The sequence below is a fragment of the Excalfactoria chinensis genome, chromosome 5 (genome assembly GCF_039878825.1).
Source record: "Excalfactoria chinensis isolate bCotChi1 chromosome 5, bCotChi1.hap2, whole genome shotgun sequence".
In the NCBI taxonomy this organism is placed as follows: Eukaryota; Metazoa; Chordata; class Aves; order Galliformes; family Phasianidae; genus Excalfactoria; species Excalfactoria chinensis.
Window position 1 is genome coordinate 15,907,788 of NC_092829.1, and position 26,946 is coordinate 15,934,733.

The following is a 26,946-nucleotide window of genomic DNA, read 5'->3' on the forward strand; positions in this document are numbered from 1 at the left end:
CCTCTGTAGAGATGTCTTAGAGATCTCCACTGGGGATATCCAGAGAGAACCTGCTCACTGTTTTTTTCCTGTCAACTACATCATATCCACGAGTGAAATAGTGAAATATAGAGGTTTATATTCATCCCTTACCTGGCACCTGTTCTAGTTATATTTTTTTCTTTTTGAAGTAATAGTGCTGAGCAACACATTGCTTACAGCTTATCTTAATAATGACCATTCCTGAATGTGTTAATTGCATCAATGCATTTCATTGGGAGGCTATGCCAGGGTACTATGTATTTGGTATTTATTGCTTTGTCTGCAGGGATTGTTCAATAACTCATAATCTAAATAAAGAAATGGCAAGGACCTTCAGATCCCTTAAAACTTGGGTCTAATCTCTCTGCTTTGATCAGATCTTTGAATTTCAGATCCAGAACTCAGGGCTGTTTGTGCATGTGCATGTGTACCCAGAGTGATTCCTGAGTGTTTTTTGGACAGAGAGGTTCTATCAAAATTGCAGTTGTGGAATGGGAACCCTCTGATAATCCCTTCTAATATTTCTGTGTTCCAATGATTCACTTGCGTGATGTGTTAATAGCAGTGCTAAGTATAGGGTTGAAAAGTCCTGATGACAAGTTTCATAAATCAGTCATGAGACTACTGTATTTTTATTCTCTTAGTTTGTCTCTCTCTCTTTTTTATTTTTTTCTCTTTTTTTTCTTAGTCTTCACTTCTGTCCCTTCTTGAATTTCCTCATTGTTCATCTGGTCTTATTCTTGCCCTCTTCACAGTGACTTTGTAAAAATTAGATCATTTCAAGTGCAACATTTTCTCGCCCTCCAGATGCTCTTCCTATTTCCCCACATATACACCATCTGCCTGAGCGTGTTCTGGGAGTTGTGCAGGTGTTAGTCAGGATTAGGTGGCAGAACTGAAGTGAAATGTGATAAGTTTTGCTTGCCAGTTCCTTTCTGCGATGCTTTTTAATTACGAAGTTGCTCTATCAAATGAAGAAGGAAGCAAAGAGGAGTAGCTGTGTACTAGAAGAGAAGCAAACTGAGGAAATGTTGATGCCTTGATCCTAGTACCGAGGATAATGCAGAATAGCAAGGAAGAGGAATTCCCGCAGTAATGTCACAGAGTCTACAGACTTTCCATATTATGTGGAAACTGTGAAGATTATTGGGTTCCTGACTTTTAGTGTTGTGCTTGTGGAATTTTTAGAGCCGTGGCAACTATCTGGAATGCTATATTAAACTAGAAAAAATACAGAAAAATAGTGTGTGGGACATCATGACCGCATGAATATTAAACAGATTCTAACACTGTTGTCTCTTTGTCTGTTTATGTATAGGAAACGTACATGTTTTTATAATTCAGCCTTCTGATCATTTCCTGATAAACTCTGTCCTGGCTATTTCTAATACATATATAGGCTTCTCTCGCCACCAGCCTTTGAACTTAATTTATCAAAATAAAAGTTCAGATGTAAGGTCACACTTAACTTGAGCAATGTGCTCAACCTTTCTCTTTTCCATGTAGTTTTGAGAAAATAAAAACATATGTTGTTATTGATTCTCTCTAGCAGTCTCCGAGGATCATTCCTCTGATTAGTCAGTAGGGGGAGGAAATATTTTTAACTGAATTAAAACGCTAACTTTTGACAGTATGTCTTCCTGACTCATGTATGCTATTTTTTAGATCACTTTGGCCTGCTCGACCTAGACTGTGTAGAATCTCATCAAGTAGTGTAGATGATTTTCTATTGCAGGATGTTCTTACTTTTTTTTAAAAAATGAAATATAAATCAACAGATGTCAAATCCTCCCCTGCTGCTTGCTTTCATAAGCAAAGCGCAAAACAGTCTTGCTGGCCATCATGCTTTCATGATCCCTCATTTGACAACACAGTTATGAGGATGCTGTGGAAGATTCTGAAATTCTCTGCGGCCTTGGCAGTATGAAAAGTTAACAGTTATTCAAAATGAGCAATCCCCAACTGCTCTGTTTCAGTTTGGTCACCTGAAGTTTATTCTCATCATAACATCTAGTTTCTGATTTGACTTTGGTGTACTATCACTTGAGAGGTATCTTCAGAATTCTATTCAATCTTCTGTAACAAAAATATCAAAGGGTATGCAGAATTGAGTAGTTCTAGGTATGCATGTCTCTCCACTGATGATAGATATGTTGATAGAGTAACGCTAACTTTTTTTTGTCTTTCCATTGTATTTTTAATTATTAAGAAAGGTGGAGAAAGGGAAAAGAGGTACTTTTTAGTGTATGAAAATCTGACTTAATTTAATAAGGTGAGAATTTTACAGCAGAAGATTTATAACTTCTGCAATTAGTTTAATTGGAGAAATCCTTGAAGGCTCGAATTGAAAAAAAGTGGTGCTGTGGACTGTAATAAAGTCCAATAAATTAACCTATAAATTGTGGCATCTGGAACAAAATTATTTAGTATCTACTACTAGGATGGGAAGAACATTCTGAAGTCATTTTTATGGAAAAAAAATTAATGCAACCAACTAGGCAAATGTGGAAGTTTTATGCAAATTTTTTTAATATATGTTTTTATTTTTATTGGCAGCCTTGCTTTGCATCCTGAACGTGTGTTGGTGGCAACAGGTCAAGTTGGAAAGGAACCATATATCTGCGTATGGGACTCGTACACTGTGCAGACTGTATCTGTTCTGAAGGATGTTCACACGCATGGTATAGCTTGCTTGGCTTTTGATTTAGATGGTCAGGTATGTAATTTTTGTTGTTTTTTTCCAAACACACTAAGAAACTATGAGAACTCTTGTATTGTTGGAGAGAAAAGTGCCTATCCTTATTAAGGTGAAGCCGGGTGGTGCTCTACTGAACATAGAGGGAAGCCTAGCTGTAACTTTTTTTCTGTAAAAACATGCTGGAATTATTATAAGGAGTCTCTGAGTTTTTTTGACATGATCTACAGATTTTATCATTTTTATTTCTCACCATTTACAGCTTTCTGGAGTCAGTGTCTTTCTACAGCGTTTTTGTTGACATTGATATCTTTTCTCTTTGTTATTCTCGTCAGTGTAAAGTTGTCACTTTCTCACTTAATAATTTGAGATGAAAATTTATTAGATTATTTTGTTGATGTCCCCTAACTCTTCGAATGCAATTATGTATTACCTATGTACGTATCTCCCTGTAGAGGAGATTTGAATATAGATCTGTGATCTGTTCTGGGTGCACTGAAAACTGATTTTTTATGTTTAAAGCTATGAATTGTCAGAATTTAGACTGTCTGCTTCCCTTGGTGTTTCCATATGATTGCCTTTTTTTCTGGCACTTGTTAAAATTTTATGGTCTTAAAGGGAAACATCTCCATATGTAAAATAAGTTTGTTTGCATCTTAACTATCGTTTTAAATCTAGACTTGTGAGAGTGCAGCTCTGTGATGAGGTTCTTCTAGATACTCCCCACAAGGAGCATTTAATGTTGATAGCAAGTTTAATTATTTTATATGTTGGGCATTGTATTATATTTTGATTTAGTGGAATGATACACAGCAAGTTACTGAAATCACAACATGAGCATAATGTAGCAATTGTGATATGCTGATGAATCACATTTAAAACACGATTCCTGTTACCAGTCTTAAATGCTCATTGTCAATAGTGGGCATCACCAGCTGCCAGGAAGGAATAGATGGACAGAAGTAAGCTCAAGCCTTTTGCTTTCTTCAAAGATTATTAGTTGTCTAGTTTTTGTACTTTTGTTGGACAATGTGTATACTGCTTGTCTGGATATCTTAGGAAGGCATTCTTTGTTAGCTGTCTCATATTGATGCAACTGTCTCAGCTAAAACCATGGTTGCTCTTCAGTTTCTGTGGTGTTGACATAAGTTCATTTTTCTCCACAATAAATTCTTCTATAAGCTCACAAATAAATTCTTCTATAAGTTCACAAGTATTTTGATCTTCTCATCTGAGCTCTCCATTGTGGAGGTGTACTGGTTGGTGACAGGATTTTCTAGGATAACTGAAAGGACCATGTGATCACTCTTTTTGAGAAATAAAACTATCGTCCAATTTTGGGGGGGATTGATGAGTATCAAGTACTGAGCTAGTTTACTTTCAGACTTCTTGTGCAGTTGAGCTGGAATTGACCTTTGTAGAAGGACAGTTAAAATTGAAACAAATGTTCCTTTCAAAAACATTTTTAAAGATAGATTAGAAAAGGTGGACATCAGAGTATCTGAAAAATTGAAGTTTGCATTAATAATTTTTTGGTGCCTTGCAGATAGTACAGAAATAATGTAATTGGAAATAGGTCTCTGTTTTTGTAAAAATTTTTCTTACATTTGTTGGTTTTTGTTTTTTTTTGCTTGTTACAAACTCAATTTTATAATGCACATAAAAAATTGAAATTCAATTTGTTTTGAGTGTGTATAAGTATTAGTTTGAGAAGAACTTGTCCAGGAGATTTCCTAAGGTTTTATCTCTATATCAAGATGTCGCAGTAGCTGAACTCAAAGATTTCAGTTCCTTTAAAAATAAAAACAACCCAAAATCGCCAAGGTTAATTTTATCTTGTCTTCAGTTCTGTTATAAACTCTCAACAAAAATACTTTAAAGAAAAAATATGATTTTTCACTCTATTAACAAGTGTAGTAGAATTATAGTAACTAATATGGTCAGTGATGTGTGTCAAGAAATCTGTGCCAAGTGTTCTTAGAGCTGAAGTTGATCCAGACTTCAGGGTGTAGTTCTTAAGCTTTTATTTTTCTATAATTTCTTGGAAAAGTAACTGATGAGACAAAACTTTTGAATAAGGTAGTGTATCTTTAGTTTTGTTCTATATCAAAGTGTAGATATTATTTCTTACTCAACTTGGCTGGGAATTTGTTATCCTTTAATATGATGACTGTAGCCTTGATTAATGCATTGGGTTATCTGTTTTAATTTATTTATTTTGGTTACTTTTAGCGGTTGGTCTCAGTTGGTTTGGATTCAAAAAACACAGTCTGTGTATGGGACTGGAGAAAAGGAAAATTGTTATCAATGGCTCCTGGTCATACAGACAGAGTAAGTATAGATCAAGAATTTGAGTGCCAGTGAAATTGCATGAAGTTTGGATTTGGATTAAGATGTTGGACTTTATTATTGTAGAGGTCTTTTCCAACTTTTATGATTCTGTGTATGACAAATACATGTAAATAAAATATGTAGCTCATTTATTTGCATGTACTTTGTTGAGACTATGAGCATGCATGAGAAGTGCAAAAATAAGGCACTTTTTGGACACAAATCCCAATGTGAAAAATCAAACTAAAGGTAATCTCTTAAATTTTTTCAGTCTCTTAGATTTTCATAAAATAATCTTTTTGTAGTTTCTTTTCATGTGGTGGGAAAAACAAATAAACAATGTGAGCTGTATGTTGAAACTTTGGTGTTGAATGAAGGGATAAAGAAGTCTTTCTATTTAAAGCATTTTAGATTACCTGTTGATTTGGTACAAGGTTTTACTGTTTTCAGTCTGCTGTGCTAGAAAGGCCATCTCTGCTGACATTCTTGTCATTTGCTGTTTTATTTTTAATGCAGATATTTGATATTTCTTGGGATTTGTACCAGCCAAACAAACTCGTCAGCTGTGGTGTAAAACACATCAAGGTAATGAAATGAATGTTACTTCATAAAATACTTATTTAAACTTTGCAAAATAAGGGAAAAAATGGAATCTAAAAGGAGTATGTATCCAAAAGGAATCTACTGCTAGGGGACTGCTATTATGTATCACACATGATTACAGTAGACATTTTACAAAATACACAGTGGAAAACTGACCATCCCTGCTTAAAAAGAGTTCATAGCCAGGCAGACAAAAAAGTAAAGAAAAGATAAAAAATCGGAGAAGAGGAAAAGATTTGTCAGGAGTATGTGATATGTGATGATTGTGTTGTAACTTAGAATTTAGGTCCTCTAAAATGCTGTCTGAAATCCCTAGCAGTGTAAGTCCAGGTACTCAAATTTAAGCAATTGATGAATGAGATGAAACGTGCTTAACAGTCATTTCTCACAGTTTCAGAGAGTGTGAAAATGCAGTGGAAAGAGAAAGGAAGAATTCTTCATTTTTCTTTTTATTCTTTTTTCTTTACTTTTGCTACTTTTTAATGCTCCTTGCATTTTACAGGATTTGTAAACTGGCATTTTGTATATTTTTCAAGCAGAGTATTTCATAGAAACTCTCTTACTTCATTTGATGCATGTTCCAGTTGTCATGCAGGAAAAAAGCTTCTTTTCCATTCTTGTGTCAGTAGGATTATGAACGTTTGACTGCCATCAGATACTTTTCCTAAACAAAGTCAGTCCGTTATTTCATGCTTTGATGTCTGTGTTACCACATAACAGCAGTAGATGGCAGCTTCAAAATTCTGTATCATTCTTAATTCTAGGTTCCTATGGTAAGAAAAAAAAATAAGATTGTTGATTTTCTTTGTTTTATACCATGAAATTGAGATTAATATATATTAATGGCTGGCTAGATTGCATATAGCTTTGAGCATAGTGTTTATTAAATTAATCAAGTCTCTGTGAACTGAATTAATAATTACTTTTTTTCTGTTTCATGATCTAGAAGTAACACTATGATCATAGTAAGTTAATATTTGCCAGCTGAGATTTACTTTATTTAAAGTGGCTTTGTTGTTTCAAAACCCATCCACTTAGATAAGAAAAGCTTTTTTTTTTTTTTTTTAAAATAATTGATAGTCCTTTAAGAGAAAGCTTTAAATAAAACTGAGCCCTGATGATTTAGAGATATTTGGATCAGGAAACAGATTTTTATGGATGATGTTTGTTGTTTTCTTAAATTGTTCCTTCTTTGTGCTGTTATTTTTTTTGTTTGTTTGTTTTAATATCTGTAATTAATTATTGTTCATCTTCATATTTCTGTCATATTCTGTACCTCACAAAATCAAGTTAGACAATTTGTTTTTAGTGTTACGTTTCTACAGATGTTGAATTTGTGCAGTTACTTCAAAGGCAACAACATAATCGATGACACTGTTTGCTTTGGTTAAAGTACTAATAGTTAAGATAACAGGATTTATTTAATGTGTTTTTTCTTAATGTATTTTTCTTAATTACATTACTGCTGGTACAACAATCTGATAATTGTAAGTGCTTGAATTGCCCTGTATTGATTGAACTCTACACTCTGAATTTTGGTAAGATCATTGGTAACAGAGAACTTTGCTGTTGAAGCAGAGTTTCACAAACATTTGCATGGTGCTGGCTGAAGCAGTGGTAGTGTAACCTATTCACAGTGATTACATAAATGCTTTTACATCAAACATAGGATTTGAAATTCAGTCTAGCAGCTTGTTGCCTTTCCAGTGTACATTTATGTGTTTGAAGAGGAAGGTTTGATGGGGGACTGCTTCCTTGTGGTTCTGATGAGAAGTGGCTAAGTCTGTAGTTAGACTAGCCACTTATAGAGCAAATTGGAATCAGGAATTTATAGAATCAAATTGCATTTTTTAAATGCCTGGAGTACAAATGCAGAGTTTGGAAAGTGAAAGTGCATCACTTCTGTCTTTCATCAAAGAAAGATCAGATTATTGCATTATGAAAACTTTACTCCAAAACGACTGAAGATACAGCTGACGTGCAAATTATAATATGAACAAAGAATTTCAGATGCAATACTGATACCCAGAAACTTCTTATCTAGTCTACTGTGCAGGTTTTGTGGAAGGGTAAAGTTGGTTAGTAAGGTAAAAAGTTGTTAACCAACTGGAGAACTAAATCAGTCAGAAGTAGATGAAAAATGTATGTAATTAGGAGGTAAAGTACTTCTCTCTCAAACGAATATGTTGAATTATAGGAGATTAGCAAGTATATGTCTCTCTGAATCACTTTATCTTGCAGTTCTGGAGCTTGTGTGGCAATTCATTGACACCAAAACGTGGTGTTTTTGGCAAAACTGGTGATCTTCAAACTATATTGTGCCTAGCTTGTGCAAGAGATGAAGTGACGTATTCTGGTGCGCTGAATGGTGATATTTATGTATGGAAAGGAATCAACCTTGTAAGAACAATACAGGGAGCACATGCTGTAAGTATATTTCTTTTACATTAAAGTAAAATGCTAAATAGATTTCCAGAGAGCCCAAAAGGACAGTGCAAGGTCACCTGGTCTGTGTTCTTAAACAATTCCAGTGATAGAGGCTAATGATGTCTAATTCTATGGACAACGTGAGCCTGTATGCTTACCTTGTTTGTTGGCACATATGCTTAGTGTGCAGTTGAAATATTAAAATCATTCTTGATAATTTGGTTAGGTAGAATGGAGGGAAAAGAAATTGTGATTGTTATATATGTGGGAGAGGTTGCTGTCAGGCAATAATAATATATAATAATAATTGATTTTTTTGTTCACTGATGATTGAGAAATGTGCAATCAGGAATGGCTGCACCTTGTTGAACTAACTTACAAGAGGAATTGGACTACTTATTCAGACAGCTGTATAATACGATGATTTATCTGATTATGAATAAACATGTAATTATGAAGAATTTAAATGTGGGAAACATGTAATGACCCAACAGATGAATACAGGATTGTAAGAGCTTGTTGCTCTGTTATACTACATCCATTTTTTTGTTGAACACAAGATCAAATTTGAAGTGCTGTGCTCCTTATCTTCATTAGAGTCAGTGGACTGAGCTCAAGTGACCTTGGAATAGGTCTTATCTAACTTTCTATTTTTGGCTGTGTCCTTTAGGCTCATCGAAGTTGTAGTTTGCCGTGCTGAAAATTAAGTAGGTGCACAAGTCCGTGCCTTTGGAATTCATTTTCACAGGCATTCCAAATTGCACCAATTTAAGAAAAAAATATTGTCCAGAAGTTTCCTTTCCAACAAAATGAAACATTATTTTTCAACAAAATATTAGTTAAAGGGATGATGTTGTCAGATTATAGTAAGTACAAAATATTACAGCTTGGAGTGCTTTTTCAGTCATACTAAATTATAATCATTACATTTTACAGTTACTTTGTACTTGACTTTATAAATCATGTCCTACTTGTCCATTCTATTAGAAGAAAATGTGGGTGTAAATGGTATCATTTGTTGTGGGTATATGTTGTTAAAAGCACGGCTTGAGCATAATAAGGAATCAGTATAAATTTGCATTCAGTGTGCTAGTGTTGGAATTGTCATCCCTGCATTCCTGTTTATCATGCCCTATCATTACTCCTTACTAGGCTTGAATTAGACTGAAAATGTATTCAAAGAGAGTGTTTCATTATTTACTTGAATACCATGTCTTCCCGTCAACAGAGAGGGCAGTTATCTCAGCTACAGAAAATTATTTTCTAAAGCATATAAGTGACGTGGAGACAGTGTCCATCTGACTCGCAGACTGGTTGTCTGTGTTAATATAGCAAACAAGTACTTCTCAAGGTTTGACTGCTTTTGTTATGTTTAGCTCAGTTCAAAAGATATTTTTTATTTTAAGAGCAGTTTAGTATGTTCCAGTATAGGCAACAGAGGAGGTAAAGAACAACTTTAGCACTACCATGCAAAATTGAGTTCACTGCTGAACCAGGTTATCCATTTTTTGTTACAGCATTACTAAGAATTGTAGACAGAGGAAAGAAGAGTTTCTGGCAGATTCCTATCTGAGTTTGATGAGGAATCAAAAAGGTTAAAGGAAATAGCATGTTTGGATGCCTGGAAAATGTGTTGGAAAAGGACTGCAGAGGTCACTGAACATAGAAGTAGGAGTGGAAGGTAGGAAAAGATGAAAATGAGAAGAGGTGAAGACTACAGGCACAGAAAGTACGTGTAGGGAATGCTGGATAACTGTGGGAATTTGTGGAATTATATCAGTTCTTAATAATAAAACCAATGAAGGAAGTCCTTAAAAAGGAGAAAGGAAACAAGGCAGATTGAAAATATGTGAAAGCTTATTGGCACTGTTGTGGTACTACAAGCATGCAGTGATTCTGGAAATTAACCATATACATACTGTTTTTAAAAAATAATCTTTATCCAATGTTACATTGCTGTAACAGTGCAAACAACAGACTAGAGACTTTACTGTTTAGTTTATTCACTTTACAGGTTCTGAATTCAAAGTAGTCTGTGATTAAGTACCTGAAACATAGACACAAGATTTCACTTATTCATTAAAAGAAAATATGCTTGTTTAAAAACACTAAATGCTTTAAAGATTGTTATATGCAATGTTTTTGCCATGCATTGTAAATGTACATAAGATGCTTTCTCAGCAGCTGAATAATTTATTTTGAGATAGTCTTTCAGAGGTACACATTAAAGTTGTGTGGATTGATGTCAGAAACTGAGGTTAAATAACAGACTTGAGGTTAAATAACAGGCACCCTGTTAGAACTATTGCACGCCTATGTCAGTTGGCTGAACACTAATTAAATATAGATGGAAACAATATAATGAACTTAAATGAATGGTTTTAAGCCAGTATCATTTACCAGCACATTAAGTCATGTAGAAGTTTTTCCCTATTGTTTAGCCTAGTTGTGAATTTGAAAAGTAATAGTTGATTTATTTCAGACAATGAAAGGCCTATGAACAATTAATTTTATTATTTATAGTCATATGCCCATTTGTGAACTATTTTATGGGTAATTTGTGACATAAGAAGATTAAATTTCAGAATAGTTGCTCTCCACTTCAAATGTATTGACGCCAGCTTTAAGTATTTGCAATCCAGTCATTTACTGTGTGGTATATGGTGGCAAAGACTATCTTAGGATAAATATCCATTATAGACGTTGCTTGATACGTTAGCATATGTATCCTGGATTACATTTGGGACCAAAAAGCAATTGCTGGATTATTTATCATACTGGCAAAATCTTTCTGTTCTCCATATTGTTCAGAAGAAGTAAATTGCATCTTGAAGTGACAGCATTTGGACAAATTAGCAATTGATTTCTGCCCACTGGAGACAAGACAGGTCTGGAAGCACCAGTCAAAACAAGGCTACTTCACTATTTTAAATTTCATGGAGAGAAGCGGTAGAATATATACATGTAGTATAGGTCACCTTTGTTAAACTCCTGTACTTCTCTGTTTTTTTCAAGTTCTGGTCTGTCTGGGGATTTCTTTATTTGCTCCTATTTAATTCTCTTTCCCCGTCTGAGGGAACACAGATGTGATACCAGCTGGTTATGCTGGAACAATATTTTGAATTCTGAGAGAACTGCTGATTAATTTGAGTTCTTCATAAAATTTTCCCATCCATTAGGAAGTGTAATGAAAAATCCATAACAGAAAAAGATGATCCATTTGGCAAATTTACTAACTTTTAAGATGGGATAATTTGATCTGCAGATTTTGTTTTGTGTCCTGAGCACAATCAGTGCTTCTTGCTCACATTATTCATTTGGATCAAACGAAGTCAGTTTGCCTCTCATTACTGATGAAAGACCACTGACCATCAAAAGCTAAATTATGTTCACAACAACCACAGATTGAAGGATCGAGAACCAAATTATATTCATAACGATTAAAATGGAAGGATCAGTGATCACTGTGGTCCTTTTCAACCCAAGCCATTCTGTGATTCTGTGATTGAGAGAATCTTGAAGACTTCAAAGATGTTTTGAATTAGCAAACTTTATTTTTCCTGAAAGCAGAGATTTAGTGAAGAACAGTGACTGGCCAAGCTCTGAGAATAATCAGGGCTTTTTGTTTAAGTTTCCCCCTTTAAATGTGGGCCTAACAGTTAAATAAAGAGTAGCTAAGCTCAGCTTCCTCCATCAGATACTTAGAGTCCCCATAATGGACCTTTGTTGTCATTTTCATCTATTAACCCAGCGGCACCTACACTGAAATGAGGATGTCCTGTTGCATTGCAAGAGATTGATTGAGCACATCTGCCAAATCTCCTTGGCAACCAGTATGTCCTTTTCGAGATAAGGATATTCTATGAAATTGAAAACAGATTAATCCTGGATCCACTTGATTTTATCTTCAGAACATTCAGCCAGCTTCCCACATTGCCAAATGTCTTTTTTTTTTTTTTTTTTTTAATAATAATAAATACGGACTAATTAAACTGTGGATCTCAGAGGGAGTTAATTAGAGAAAAGAGAATAATTCTATTATCAAGATTGCATTCCAAAAAGAGCTTTAAACTGTTTAAATGTGCAAAAACTTGGGCAACATTTGTCATATGGTTTAAAAAAAAAAAAAGACCAGGATTCCTCCAGCCTTATGTTTACTCAATAATGCTAAAAGGTTAATGCAGTAAAACAAACAGTCACAGAGAGAAACAAATGGATTAGGAGTTGATTTTGTAAAATCTTTAGGCGTCCAAAGAAACAGAAGGAGGATTTTCAGAACATTAGAGATATGAGAGTTAGCCTTCTAATCTGCTTATGACTTAAAAATTGTACTGTATGTCTGTTTAGGAACATACTACCTCTGAAAATGTGTGTTCTCTTAAAAGTCAGTATCCTGAGGGTGGACATTACATGTCAAAAAAATGGAGTTCTTTCACCCTAGTTTTCAGTCTTGATTGTTGTTTTACACTATAGCAAACAATACTCATCTTGTGAAAGCTGAGAAAGTTTTTATCTTGCTCAACTCTTGAAGCAATTAAATCCTTGTTACCCAGCACTAAAGGAACAAACAGATTCCATACTTCATTATGGTGCAATCGGATATTTTCTTTAGATGTAATTGGAAAATGAAGCACCGCTTGGTAGCAAAGAATAATCACGAATGCCTGGAAATTGTCACAGTTTTTATTATGCCTTCATTCTAAACTTAAAATTAGGAATCAATCTTCCCTGTCTAAAAATGTGTAAAAATAAATAATATATCCCAGACATATGTTTGCCTACATTGGAAGTAACTAATAGCAACAAAGACCCAGAACCGAGCCTAATGGAGGTTGGTGGAAATCTTTCTACTGATTCTTGTAAGAGTTGGATCCTGCCTTAAGGAGAGAGGATATTAAGCTATATTCTTTCTAGAGATAAGAAGCAGCATCACTGTAGTCATCATCATCATCAGAATTAAAGCAGTATTGAAACAATCCTCTTAACTTAGTTTTTGTAACCAAATGTGAACTCTTTGGTTTTTTGATTGCATGTGGGTTATTATGTGGATGAAATTACTTCATCAGTTCAGATACTGTAATCTGTACCTTTAAAATATGACATTTGTCTACATGATAAATTTGCACAGATTTAACATAAAATTTGAAGTAGTGAATGCTTGTTGGAGTTTGTAGTGATTAATCACACTAGTATTGGAGAAGTCCAGTACAAGAAATACTGTGAAATTTTTAAAGAAGAAAAACCCATGAATTTTTAAGCTATTAGAACTGTGTATTTATTTGAGTGCATTTAATTATTTGGTTAACAACAAAAAAAAATTGGGGGCTTGCAAACCTGTCTTAGGCTAGATCTGCTTTAGTTTGGTTTAATTCTGTATGTACTGTTAAGCTGAAGTGTATTTCTCTTGTGTTCAAGCTCTCATTTTGGGAAGCATCTGTTAAGCCCTCAAATGAATTAATGTAATTTTTAATATTTCTGTTGGTTTCTTAGGTACCTTGAATAGAAACAAACAAAAATAGTTAAGTTTTCAAAAATTAAATTAAAAAACAATTTTCTTCTTTCTTTAGGCAGGAATTTTCAGCATGAACGCATGTGAAGAGGGGTTTGCTACTGGTGGCAGAGATGGCTGTGTTCGCTTGTGGGATTTAAATTTTAAACCAATTACTGTGATTGATCTCAGGGAAACGGACCAGGGTTATAAAGGTAAGAGGAAGTTTGTCACTTTCAACGTATTGTAGATTGGAAATTTGCCATTGTTTTGAAAAATAAAAGGCTTATTTAAATAAATTAATAAACTGGGAGTGGGACTCATGGATGTTATTATGTACTATTGGCAAGACTTGTTTTCATGATGCCTACAGATAAGAGGATATGTAGCCCATCAAAGGTGCTGTGCAACGTAAAATATACTAAGGTGTTTTGGACAGGAGTTTGTCTATGACTGTATACAATGAAGCTGTAGGTAAACTGATACATGTCCTTTCTGATGCAGAGCAGTTTTTAACAATGAACAGTAAAGCAATATGAGAATTTAGGATGGACACTGCAGTGAAAAAAATCAGAGGGAAGACGTTCCCTTTTGTAGTTATCCATGTTTTCAGAAAAACTATTTGGATAGAGTTGTATGGTATTTAAAACTATGCTCACGTATGCCTACAACTATATGCTTACATATACCTGTATCATAATAAAATTTTATATCAAGCAGGCTATGGTGTACTTTGTCATTGTTCTAGGTATCAGTGCTTTAGTGAGCAGGAATATAATATAAACTTGCACTGAAACACTAATATCTTACATGATACCGCTTTCATAGACATGTGAGGTTTTTTTTGTTTCCCAGTACCTTTGCTCTTTTCTAAAACCTTGTGGAGAATTTGACGATGGCATAGAATGTCTTATGAGAATTAGATACATTATTGTCCATAAATAACTGATTACAAGCAGAGTTAAATGTTTGTATTCTGTAACTGACTTTACATTCCCACCGAGACTGTGATATTTTCCAGAAAGATGAAGTACATTCAATTTGAAATGCCCTGGGGTACAGTGACTTTGTCATGGCTGAGACAATTGAAGAGAAATAATTGCTTCAGTCTCAAATCAAGAGATAAATGTGTTCATGTTTATACCTCCCTTGCTCCATAAGAAGATTGATTTATTTTTTCTAATATCAGTACTTAACTGACTATTTTGGATAGTCATTTTAGTTTCTGTTTAGTCTGACAGACTTACCTTGAAAAACAGAAAGAACAGAATTTGCTGTTTATAAAATAGTGGTTATGTATTAATTTTCTGTCAAATTCTAATTAATGTTTCTAAGTAATGTATTTATAAATAGAGCTGTCCCTCTGAATTAAAAAGATTAATCTATGTTATAATAAGTTTGATATGTTTGCATTCATGTACATTTCTGCACTCTATCAGTGAATTAATTTAGCATTTCTAAAGTTGTCTTAGCAAATCTGAGTATCTCCTAAGAGAATCTGTACATTATTGAATGCATTCTGAAAAGAAAGCTTTCTTCTGTTGTGTTGTATATCCAAGTTACAGTAACACAGACGTGTTTCAGCTGTTGGTAATTTCAGTTTTCCCTTTAAAACAATTTATTTGTAGATACCTTTTCTCTATTACAGTGTTTTATGTAACTGTGGCCTCCTTAGGCCTATAAAAAATATTAGATATGTTTGTTTTAACAACAAGAATAATGGTGGTGAACTCATGAACCTTTGTACTTGTAAAGTTTCCTGTAGTTTGAAGAACTATAGAAGATGTCAGTAACTTCTTATTTGATGAGGAAATTATCCCAGAGCCAGAATTGTGATTCACTGCTGTACTAAAACATCAGTCCAGATTTGGGAAAAACATGACTAGAGCAGGAGAGATCTGTTCTCACATACATTAGAAATTTTGGCTTTTAAGGTTGCTTAGATGCTGTTTCTCTATTGCATGTAGTTAAAAGCTACAATTTATTCTGTTACATTCTTTCACACTGGTTCTCTATTCCAGATCATCTCCCTTGCTTTTGACATGAACTCTTCATATTCATCAGTTTTGATTACTTCATTTTTCTTTACTCATCCAATGCCCATTATGCACCTAATAACTTGTTTTTAAATTGTATCTTCCATAATTTCATTTTCCATGATCTTTTCCCTTAAGACTTCTGCACCTGTCATTTCTTTATTTATATCCTTTTCAGGATAGCCTTATGGCCTCTCATTCTTCTTGTTCTCTTAACTGCATTTTCAGTTGGTCCCACCTTATCTGTTGGTAATCTTGACTGAGAATGGGATCTCAAGTTCTGTGTCTCATTGAAAGGCTCACAAAGCAAATTAATGATTCTAGATATATCTCCAAACTGTGTTTCAAAGTATCTCCCTCCACTGCAAGAAGTTCCAGATTACTAAAGTAGATGAATTTATCATTCCTCATCAAAGATTCCAGTTATTTCTTTTTCAGTTTTTAATTACTGTAGTAAATATAGTGAAAAATATAAAATACTTCAATTATAGACATAAATAGTTGAGTATATTCACCAGTGCAATACCATAGGAACAAATCTGTGAAGCAGATAATGCAGGGAGTTTAATAAGCATTATATCTATTTGTTTTGAATTTTTGAAGGTCATATCTAGTGGACTGAACATTGTGTAGCAGTAGGAGTGTACTGAGTGCACTCTGAGCATTTTTCCTTTTTATTTTTTATGGAAATGCAATTAGAGTACATTTAAAGGTTGTCTTTAGATGCAAAGCATGGTAAGTAGGCCTTGCTTTGAAAGCTTGTTTTGTTAAAAATGAAGAAACATAGATGAACATGCACCAGATTGGACTGCTGATGCACACATTTGCTGTTTCTAAGCCTTGTTGTTTTTCTGTATGTGATTTTAAAAACATAAGGTTCTTCTTTTCCTTCTATGCAGTTAAAAAATAAAAAATAATTAAAAAAAATCATATAAGCACTTCAGCTTATATGATATTCATTTTATTTTGCTTGATGAATATAATTTTGCCTCACATATTAATCCAGAGTAGTTTTTTACAGGTCATTCTTGATCTGTCCTTCACAAGAGTCAGTGTTTTGGCAGAGAGAATTATGTCGGGAATTTCTGTCATCTTGTTCTTTGTATCTGAAACTGGCAAAATTGACTTGTGCTATCAGGCTGTAATAATTAGAGCCTTTTTAAAAAGGTGTGTATTCTTAAAATTGGGTTTAGACTGGTTTCTCCATGTACAACTATACTAACTTGTATTTTATTTATCACAACCTTTTCTATAAATAAATACAACTTGTGAGTGTTCAGCTCCATTGTAAACCTGAAATCCATGTTAAATTTCATCATAAACTCTTTCCAACTCTTTAATATATTCCAGCGAGTTCTACTTTTTCTTTTCTTTGATGGGGGAAGAAAGAAAAAGCACATGTTAAGAAGTTATAAGGATTTGCTTTAAGAGTAGCATCTTAGAAACAAGCTGGAAAGCATTGGATTCTTTCTTTGTCTTATAACTGGTCTATATGTTGCACTGATGCTTTCGTCACATACACAATTGAGAATCATTCAGCTAGTCATATGAGTTCATTGTTTGATCAGAAGTTGTAATTTACATTTTCTGTAATCTGTTTTGAAATTTAAAGGAGGCAAGGGTCAGTATTGATTTCCTCAGTCAGAGATCTTGTTATGAAAGAATTTTCTTTGCATTACTAAAATAAGGGTGATATTTTATTTTAGAGTTTTTAAATTCTAGTGTTGAAAATTTAATGTTCCAAGGACAACAGTATATGATGTAAAGTAGATAAAGGGAGTAAGTGGGGAACAGGAGGTGTATGGATTCTTCTTGACATTTTCATGCTTTTACGTTTTTCCATGTTTTGTCATGTTAATGTTATATTTGTTTCACACATTCTAAGGATGTTCCTTTCAGTAATTATCTGTTCCTTCTATAGGTCTGTCTGTAAGAAGTGTTTGCTGGAGAGGAGACCATATACTTGTTGGGACACAAGACAGTGAGATTTTTGAAATTGTGGTACATGAGCGTAATAAGCCTTTCCTGATAATGCAGGGGCACTGTGAAGGAGAGCTGTGGGCTTTGGCTGTCCATCCTACAAAACCATTAGCAATGACTGGAAGTGATGACCGATCAGTCAGGTTGTTATTTATCTGATTTTCATTTGCACATAATTTGATGCAAACAACTCATTTTGTAGATAATGTAATTGAAATGTATGCATTTTAATATCACTGGCACTGATATCAGCTGGCACTGAAGTGCTTGTGAAGTTATGCATGGAATTAGAGATCTCTAATAATAAAATGCATAGGTCACTCTGAAAGTAATGCCTCCTATTTAATTCCATGGAAATGACAATAGATGCAAAGAACACAATAGCAGTATTTGTTAGCTCAAATTCTCAACTGCAAAGCACTGTTTTTTCAACATAATCACCACTATGAGCTATGCATTTTTGCCAGCAATGAACAAGAATCTGTATGCCAGGCTCGTTAATGTGGCTTGTGTTTCATATCGCTGTCACCACTGCTGAAATAGGAGACATAAATTAATAACACTTGTAGTTGAAATTTATGGTTAGTGCAAGTGCACCATAGAAAAAGGAGTCCATTTTCTGAGAAAACTCTGTAAATTACTCATTTTAAAGCTCAACTTTTTGTCATAAATGCCCTTTTTTTTTTTTTCTTTCTATTTTAAATGTGTTGCCATTTTTTGCTAAATATATTGAAACATGGTGAAGAAAAATTGTAGTTTGAACCAGAGAATGCTGGAGACATCTTGTAAATGGTAGATATCATGTGTTGTGTAAAGACAATTAAGATTTATGGTATTATCTAGACAAATATAGGAAGTTATTAATGATGGTTTGCTAATAGGAAAAGATATGTTTAATCTGTGAATTCTTCAATTATTCTTTAACATTTTTAGCTAAACTAACTAACAAAAGAGTGGAATTTTCACAGAGTGATCTAAAAGATAATGTCGTCATTTTTTATTATTCAGAAAGACAAAAAATACCTGCTCTTGCATTTTCTCATTAGATATTTTCTCACACTTAAATATAAGAACTTTCTTTCCTTTGTGCAGAACTGACACTTTTGTCTTAGATATTGCTTGTGGAAACGTATTTTCAAATAGGATACGACCATGTCATGTTTTCTGCTGAAATTGCAGGCTACGTGCTATCTATGACATAGCTGCAAACCATTCCTTGTATTTGTAATTAATGCCTTATTCTAGAATTTGGAGTTTAATAGACCATGCTCTGATTGCCCGGTGCAATATGGAGGAACCCATTCGCTGTGCAGCAGTTAGTACTGATGGAATCCATCTTGCTCTTGGAATGAAGGATGGCTCTTTCACTGTGCTTAGGGTCAGGTAAGATACAGAAATTAGTAGATACATTAAAAACACATTTAAGTAGATAATCTAAATACGTTTGTATATATGTGGATACAGTAGCAAGAGTGTGCAGGAGACTACTTACATTTGTTTTCAATTACTGATCCTCAGAGAGCTCAGATTATATTTGTGCCAGTGTGGGAGAGGCTTTTTGTAACAACATATATATATAAGTACATTGGTATTGTTTAAAGAATGGCAGCACTCTAGGCAATGTTTTATTTTAAACATTTGCTTTATTAATTATTCTTGAATTATTAAGAAATAAACTGTCGTTACTTTCATAATTGTTTTGGAATGCCTCTGTTAGTACAACACACATGCAAAATCAATGGTGCTTTGCCTTGTTTCTGTGATACCACAGTTTTAAAGGGCAGCTGAGGTCCTGTGGCCTATGTCTGTGAAGTTTTCTTGTCTAAGTGAATAACCCACCACAGGACCTTAATGTGTCACTGTTCCTTTTTTAGCCACAAAGCCCTACCTGGACCTGAAAGTAGTGTGTTATTTGCACATACAATAGTTACAGTTCAGTCCATCATTTTACAGATGTGCTCTTATCCTTTCTTTTCCTTTTTTTATTTTTATGGTTAAGAACTTCACAATATGTTAAGGCTCTTTTATACTTATGACATGCTTTCTTTCATACCACAGAGATATGACTGAGGTTGTTCATATCAAAGACAGGAAAGAAGCTATTCATGAACTGAAATATTCACCAGATGGGAACTTCCTAGCTGTTGGTTCCAATGATAGCTCTGTGGATATATATGGAGTTGTTCAGAGATACAAGAAAGTTGGGGAATGTATTGGATCTTTAAGTTTCATCACCCATATGGATTGGTCTTCAGATAGTAAATATATACAGACTAACGATGGCAATGGGAAAAGACTTTTTTACAGGATGCCAAGTAAGATTCTGAGTTGCCTTTCTGATATTTGTCGGTAATTGCAGAAAGAATGTATAGCAGTTTTATAAAAATGAATTAAATTGGATCCTGGTTCAGGGACAGGATTGTAAAGAAACTTAATAAGTCTGTGGAAATATTAGCTTTATTTGAGTTAATACAGCATTTTCTGACAGTTATTTACATGTTTTTATTGCTGCTGCATGTTAGAGCTGCTGACTGAAAATTCATTTCATTTCTCCAGAGTAAATATTCTGCTTTTTTGGAAAAAGAAAGTATATTCAAATTCAGTTTTTTAATACTTTAACAACTTTGTTATTATTGCACTTGAATATCAAATGGATTATATTTGCTTGCACTGAGGTTTTTTAAAATACATGTGCTGTAAGAAGTATTTTTTCCAGAATAATATTTTATTTTATTTAATACATAAATACTGAAAAATAAATTCTTATTTTTGTCTTTAGGTGGAAAGGAAGTAACGAACAAGGAGGAATTAAAAGGGGTTCAATGGGCATCATGGACTTGTGTTTCTGGTGTTGAAGTTAATGGAATATGGCCTAAATATTCAGATATAAATGATATAAATTCTGTGGATGCAAATTTTATTGGGCAAGTTATGGTTACAGCTGATGATTATGGAATTGTAAAGCTCTTTCGATACCCGTGTCTGAGAAAAGGTAGTACCTTTGAATTGATAAGTGAATATTCATGAATTTTGGTTATTCAAGAGATAAGTCTTAGAAAACTAGATTTTTGAAAATAAAATCCAATTTATTGGTTTTTTTTTATTTTTTATTGCCAATATTTTTTCTTTAGAAAAAATTTAGTTTGGTCTCAGAGTAGAAATAAGTGACAGGATGGTGCATAGGCAACTGAAGTAGTAGTTGTCCCAGGATTTTAAGTACATTTTGAATGGGATTTTCCGAAGTCTTGTGTATTTTATTTTTTAAAATGATTCTTTTTAAATAGAATTTCACAAAATTATGCAGTCCACACTTTATGAGATACGTGTCTTAAGTATTTTCACCTCGGTCTTCAAGTAGTTTCACAATAGAGTAATTTGATTGGAAGAAATGTACGAAGATAATCTAATCCAGCTGCCTGACCATTTCAAGGCTAATCAGTTAAAGCGTACTAATGAGACTATTATCCAAATGCTGCCAGGAATGGGGCATGAACCACTTCTGTAGGAAGCCTATTCTAGTGTTTAACTCCTCCCTCAGTAAAGAAATTTTTCCCTGTGTCTGACATGAAGCACCAGAGAACTGTCTTCAAGCTAGTAAAGTGGAGTAAAGTGGTGATGTTAAGACAGAGCCTGTAAAATTTGTCTTAGCCTTTAAGGAAACTTATTTTGACTTAAAAAGTTTTCCTGGAGACTAAATCAAATCTTTGGTTTTTGAAAGAAGAAACAACAAGTCCTACAGTTACGTCATTGCAGTTTTGCAGTGTTGCATATTTAATGCTGAGTACAACCACTTGCTCTTCTTGATATCTCTTAGGATATGCCTTTAAACAAATATATCTAATTATATATCTAACAATAAATTTTTTAAATAATCAATATTCCTTCTTAATTTTCTCACTGCTGTTTGTAAATGGTGATGGTATCAAAATAAACATTTAATTTCAGCCTTCCCAGTTTTATTTTTAAACCTGAGTTTTTTTTAAAAGTTAGTCAAAAAATGTGTTCATCAGAGGTTCTCCTAACCGTTCCAAGGAAACTGGATTTATTCCCCCTTTTTATCCCCTTTTCTTCACTATAACTTCCTTCTGAGTAATCTAATCATTATTAGAGTGCTTATATCATAGTGCTTATGCAGGAGTCAATTAAAAAGTTAACTTGATATTATGCTGCCGTTACTCAATAAGAATTGCTGGAAATGGTTAGCACTCATGTCCCCCTAAAAAGCAGCAACCAGTACTATGAACACAAATAGGTGTATTTTCACTGAGCTTTATATGCTTGAGATAATATTGAAATGATCACATCTCAGTGTAGAAATGGTAACTGACAAATCTTGATTAATGTGAAAAGTAGAGAAAATTAATAGCTTTGATAAAATGAAGAAGTGTTCATTAATATACCTCATACAGGACTATTGTGTCTTCTCTGTTTAACTTATTAGAAACAGTGCGCTCTAGAATCTGTTATTTTTGGTGTTTGCTTTTTTAACAACATTTTAAAGAAATTAAAATATGAGGACAGCACAGAAAGTTACTGCTATTAATTTGCAGTATTAATTAGCTTAATCACTAGTAATTAGGGTATCTTATTTTCTTTATATAAATTTCTGTTATGCTTCTGAAACATTTCTTCCATGTGTATTGAAAGAGATTTTTATTGCCTTTCTAGGAGCAAAGTTTAAAAAGTATCTTGGTCATTCTGCTCATGTGACAAACGTCAGATGGTCACACGACCACCAGTGGGTTGTTTCCATTGGAGGAGCAGATCATTCTGTCTTTCAGTGGAAATTTGTCCCTGATCGGAAGTTGAAGGATTCTCTTCATATAGCACCCCAAGGTAAGTAATGTATAAAATAATGATGGGGGGACAGAGGGGCCTGAGTAAAATTATTAATTGCTACAGAAACAGATATTCAGAATTTCTGGTCTGCACAAAGTTGTTCTTCTGCAAAATTTGCATCTGTCTGAAGTACCGAAGAGCATTACCTAATACAGCATGTATCCTGTATGATCAATCTATCAGCACTATACAAATAAGTAAAAATACTACCACGCTGTTTCCTGTGGAAAGGAAAATTTAAGTTTTGTCACTGTGTTAAATTCTTGTGTTACGAAGGTGATGATTTAAACATCGTTAGTGTTTATTTTGTTTTGTTGTTGTTGTTTTCCAAGTGTTCTATATATGTTTAATATTTAAAATAAAATAAAAAGAAAAAAGGAAATGAGATAAAATGCCTCCATCTTAAGAGGGATTTAAGTTCCTTGTTCCTGGATACAGAATGTTGCTTCTGTCTATATAACAGTATATGCAACACATATCTGTCCACACTAATGATAATTGTTTTGTGGCTTACCAAAGGTTTTACCATTTCCTTCTCTTCTGTAATACATTTTCCTAATCTAGCAGAAGAATTGCTGCTTACATCCATGTCTAGTCTAACCCTACTATATCCATTTGGATCCATTTAATTGTTCTGGTTTTCTGCAAGTCTTCATACATTTCTCTCTGATATATACTCAATATACTCATGAATGTAGAAAATTAATAAAGCGTATGCGCAAAATAGTCATTCTGACTTATATTCATTACTTTGTTATACTTGTGCAGCTTTATGGATGTTCTCCTTTATATTTGTTACTTCATTCTCTTTTTCTTCAGAAAGTCAACATTCATGAAATAATACTAATGAATTAAAACTAGTTAACTCCCCCAAAAACATACAAATAATTACTGTACTTTCAAGTTAGCTTGTTTCTATTGTATCAACAAAATTGATCTTGTTAACTGATAGCACTTTATGTTATAGTTAATATAACAATTGATTTTCAAATCAGAAACATTATGCAGCTGTTCTAAATGCTTCCTAATTTGTCATCTATTTCATTTCATTTTCTATTACTGTTTTCTTGCTGACAGAGAGTCTGGTTGATTCTAATAGTGATGAATCAGATTCAGATCAGTCTGATGTTCCAGAGCTGGACTCTGAAATTGAACAAGAGACACAGATCACATATCGTAGACAGGTAAAGATTTTTGGTTTTAATGGAAGTTGGAATGTTTCGTGGAACTTATGAAGGTCTTTTTATCAGGACCTCCTGAAATCTGAGAACTGAGAAGAGTGAGAACTCAGTAGTAAGTGGGCAAGATAAATAAATTAAAATATACACCTCTACATATATTCCTGGCTCATTAATTAGAATTTTGGTTGTAATTTAGAAACAATTTACTTTCTACTACAACTGTACCAGCTATGGTTACTGAAAGCATTTTTTCATTGGTACAACATTTTTGTTGGTGATAACTGTAGCTGAATTCTCAGAAATGCCATTTCCATGTGAATCTCTTGATTTATGTGTACTCTTTCTTGAAGGTTTACAAAGAAGATCTACCTCAACTTAAAGAGCAATGCAAAGAAAAAAGAAAAAGTGCAGCTTCTAAGAGGCGAGAGAGAGCTCCAGGGAACAGTATAAGATTGCATTTTGTTCATGGGTATGAAAACCAGGTTTCTTTAAAATATACAACCAGAATGTACTAACTGTTTTGGACCAAAAGACTAATCAAACTTCTTATATGTAGTTTAAAAATCTAGTGAAAGGCTATGTGATATAGTGTTTTTATTTATTCTTGTGAAAGTAAATCTACGATAAGTTTGTGTAAACGTTTTATGCCAAGCTGGACTTGTTCTGAATGTGAATTCTGAAGTGCACTGAAAATTAGCTGATTTATTATTTGAATTGAGGTGACTAAATAAAAAAATTGACTAATACCCATGTTTTTTACTCTGGGAAGTTCTCACTGGTATCTATTTATTTCTAAATAGATCCTGTGAATGTGTTAGAATTCAGTTTCATTCTCTTTGGTGCTAGTAATTTAAGTAACAAAGTAACTTCCAGACACATCGTTGAAATCCTATGATTTCATTTTTAGGACTGACAGTTTTCCATAATTCTCTGTAAGTGAAGGCTTTTTCATCAGAATAAAGATGTGGTGTTGTAAAGCAAGCTGATAGTGGACATTATTACATTAGAATAGTAAAGTCTCTTGATACAAAGCAAAACCAAATTTCTTGTTAAATTAAGGCACTGGAAATCGGTAAATAGTGTGTTTTCTTTTCAAAAGATATCTCTTCAGGAATGCTAGTCACTTACTAGAGGTAACTAAATGAATGATAAGTTATTGATAGTGTTTATATTTATGGTCTGTAATGACTCTTAAACAAGAGTCATTCCACATGGAATGCTTAATGAATTAATTGGTAAAGAATACTTAATGGCTCAACTCAGCACTTTTGTTTGTAGAAGATGTGGAGTTTTCAAGATTAGCTTTGGAAATAATGACAAATAGTAACCTAGTATGAAGCTGGGGTTTTTGTTTCTATCTCTATTTGATGGTCCAGGATTCTTAGCTGAAGATTTTTTTCTTAGCTATGTAGGAAAATGCATTAAGCTGGGTAGCTCTGCATAGTCTTTAATTAAAAAGTTGCTCTAAGAATCAAACCAAATGATCCTGAGGAAGATGCAGTATGAGTAAGGGCCCTGGATCTTTGGGATTATTGTTATTTCCTTCACAACAGAAGTGAAGCTTGACCAGAATATCCAGGAATGAACAGAAGTAGAATGTCCAGTTGAGTTCTGTCTGGTTACGCAATGTGCATCAAGGAAACTAATGAAGAATCCATGCTGAACAACAGATTTTTCTCAATGTGTCCAGGCTGTTAACTTTAAAGTGACCCACATCCAAGTGAGTAATAGGCATATTCTCTGATTCAGGAAGTCTGCTTTGCTTCACCTTTCTTTAGATGCAATGGAAATGTCTTGGATGTTCCTTGAAAGTGTAAAAAGTGGTGCTTTTCAAAACTAGGGAAGTAAGAAGCTCTTTTTCCTTTCTTTGTTTTTGACCTGTTTTTGTGTTTTGAATTTGTCAACTGTCTTGAAAGATGAACTATAAAAATATTTTAATATTCTATAGGAAATATTTTAAACCTCTGGTTACTTCCTATTTTGGAAGGGGATAAAAACAATAATGCTTAGTATGTGAGACAGCTTAATGAATAATACGTACGAGAAAGCAACTTCTATTAACAGGTTAATCTTGAGGTGCATCATTTTCTAAGAGATCTGATGGAATCATCAGTGGAAGCAGGTTATTAAAGTGATTATACTAGTTTGGCCTCCTGTATTTTCCTTCTGCCACGTGCAGCTGTGATGGTTCAGAAACATAGAACGGATATATTTTTTGAGATATTCAGAGGAACTGTTTGTCAGACTCATTGGTTTTGATCTTTTTACTGACCCAGGAATAAAGATACAGATACCTTTGCCCTGTGTTATCTTAAAGCTGCATTGCTGATGTCGTAAGAACAGATTTTATTTCTCATTAATATGAAAAGATTTTATGCAAAATTTAGTTTGAGTTCTAATGTATTCATTGAACCAATTTGATGGTAAGGTGAAACTTGGTTGTGGTTTGAAGATGGGTAGGGATTTCTCATGCTTGTGAATTAGAGTCTCATGGTACCTTGAATGGATTTCTACCAGAGCTATATAGATTCAAATAGCATTTGAAAAGAGTAGACGATAAGTGGTTCCTGCCAAGAAAGCATTTCCGTAAGGCAATACTTTTTTTTCACTCGTTTCTTTTTTATCCCCCTCTGTGCTAAAGACTGATCTCAGCTGTGTGTTTGTTGCTTTTATTTTTTTTACATCTTTACATCAGTTTTTTTGGAGATTTTCAGGGGAATGTTCTGCTATGTTCAAAATTTGAAGAATAACATACTGATTTTGAAACATATACAGCATTAGGCAAGGTACTTCTTTCCCAGGCAGCACATTACCTGTGAAGTTGTCCCTGGTTTGGGCACAAAGATGTGTAGCTTGCAATTGTGGATGAGATCCAGCTTCAGATTAAAGAATTTACAATTATTTAATTAAAGGTAGATGTTCTTATGTGTATATCTCAACATTAGTTACAGTCATTGGATATCCAATCAGTACTGCAGCATAAACATTGATTTGGCTCATATGAAATTGAATGCTGATTTCTCTCAGGTTACATAGACTGTGTTGACTGAAGGCTGTTGATTAAAATATGAATGTTAATACATCTAATCCACCTATGCTTATATATCTTGAACTCAAACTGAATCCAGTTCCTTCTATTCATGACCATGATAATGGCAAAATTTTGCTTTTATTTTTCTACGTATTACTGAGCTATCTTTTCTTCTTAAAGTTGCTACCATGATAACTTCAGTCAGTCCCGTGTGGACTGATTAGATGTTACTGAAGACTACCTGAAAACATCACGTACTGTGGAATGCAATGCTGTGTTTATTGTGCATTTGTAGATATTATCCAATAAATATG

The 26,946-nt window shown here is 33.7% G+C and overlaps 1 protein-coding gene across 3 annotated transcripts in view; it reads left to right on the forward strand.

Annotated features, from left to right (window-relative positions):
* EML5 (EMAP like 5) overlaps positions 1–26,946 on the forward strand; it is a 94,540-nt gene that overhangs the window by 13,714 nt on the left and 53,880 nt on the right. For all 3 annotated transcript variants that reach the window (XM_072339222.1, XM_072339223.1, XM_072339224.1), the window contains exons 2-13: positions 2,578–2,737; positions 4,949–5,047; positions 5,564–5,632; positions 7,892–8,077; positions 13,645–13,780; positions 17,523–17,724; positions 18,827–18,964; positions 19,640–19,896; positions 20,361–20,573; positions 22,250–22,417; positions 23,498–23,604; positions 23,952–24,070. In XM_072339222.1, the coding sequence (XP_072195323.1) occupies positions 2,578–2,737; positions 4,949–5,047; positions 5,564–5,632; positions 7,892–8,077; positions 13,645–13,780; positions 17,523–17,724; positions 18,827–18,964; positions 19,640–19,896; positions 20,361–20,573; positions 22,250–22,417; positions 23,498–23,604; positions 23,952–24,070 (1,854 nt within the window). The remainder of the gene's footprint in view (positions 1–2,577; positions 2,738–4,948; positions 5,048–5,563; positions 5,633–7,891; positions 8,078–13,644; positions 13,781–17,522; positions 17,725–18,826; positions 18,965–19,639; positions 19,897–20,360; positions 20,574–22,249; positions 22,418–23,497; positions 23,605–23,951; positions 24,071–26,946) is intronic.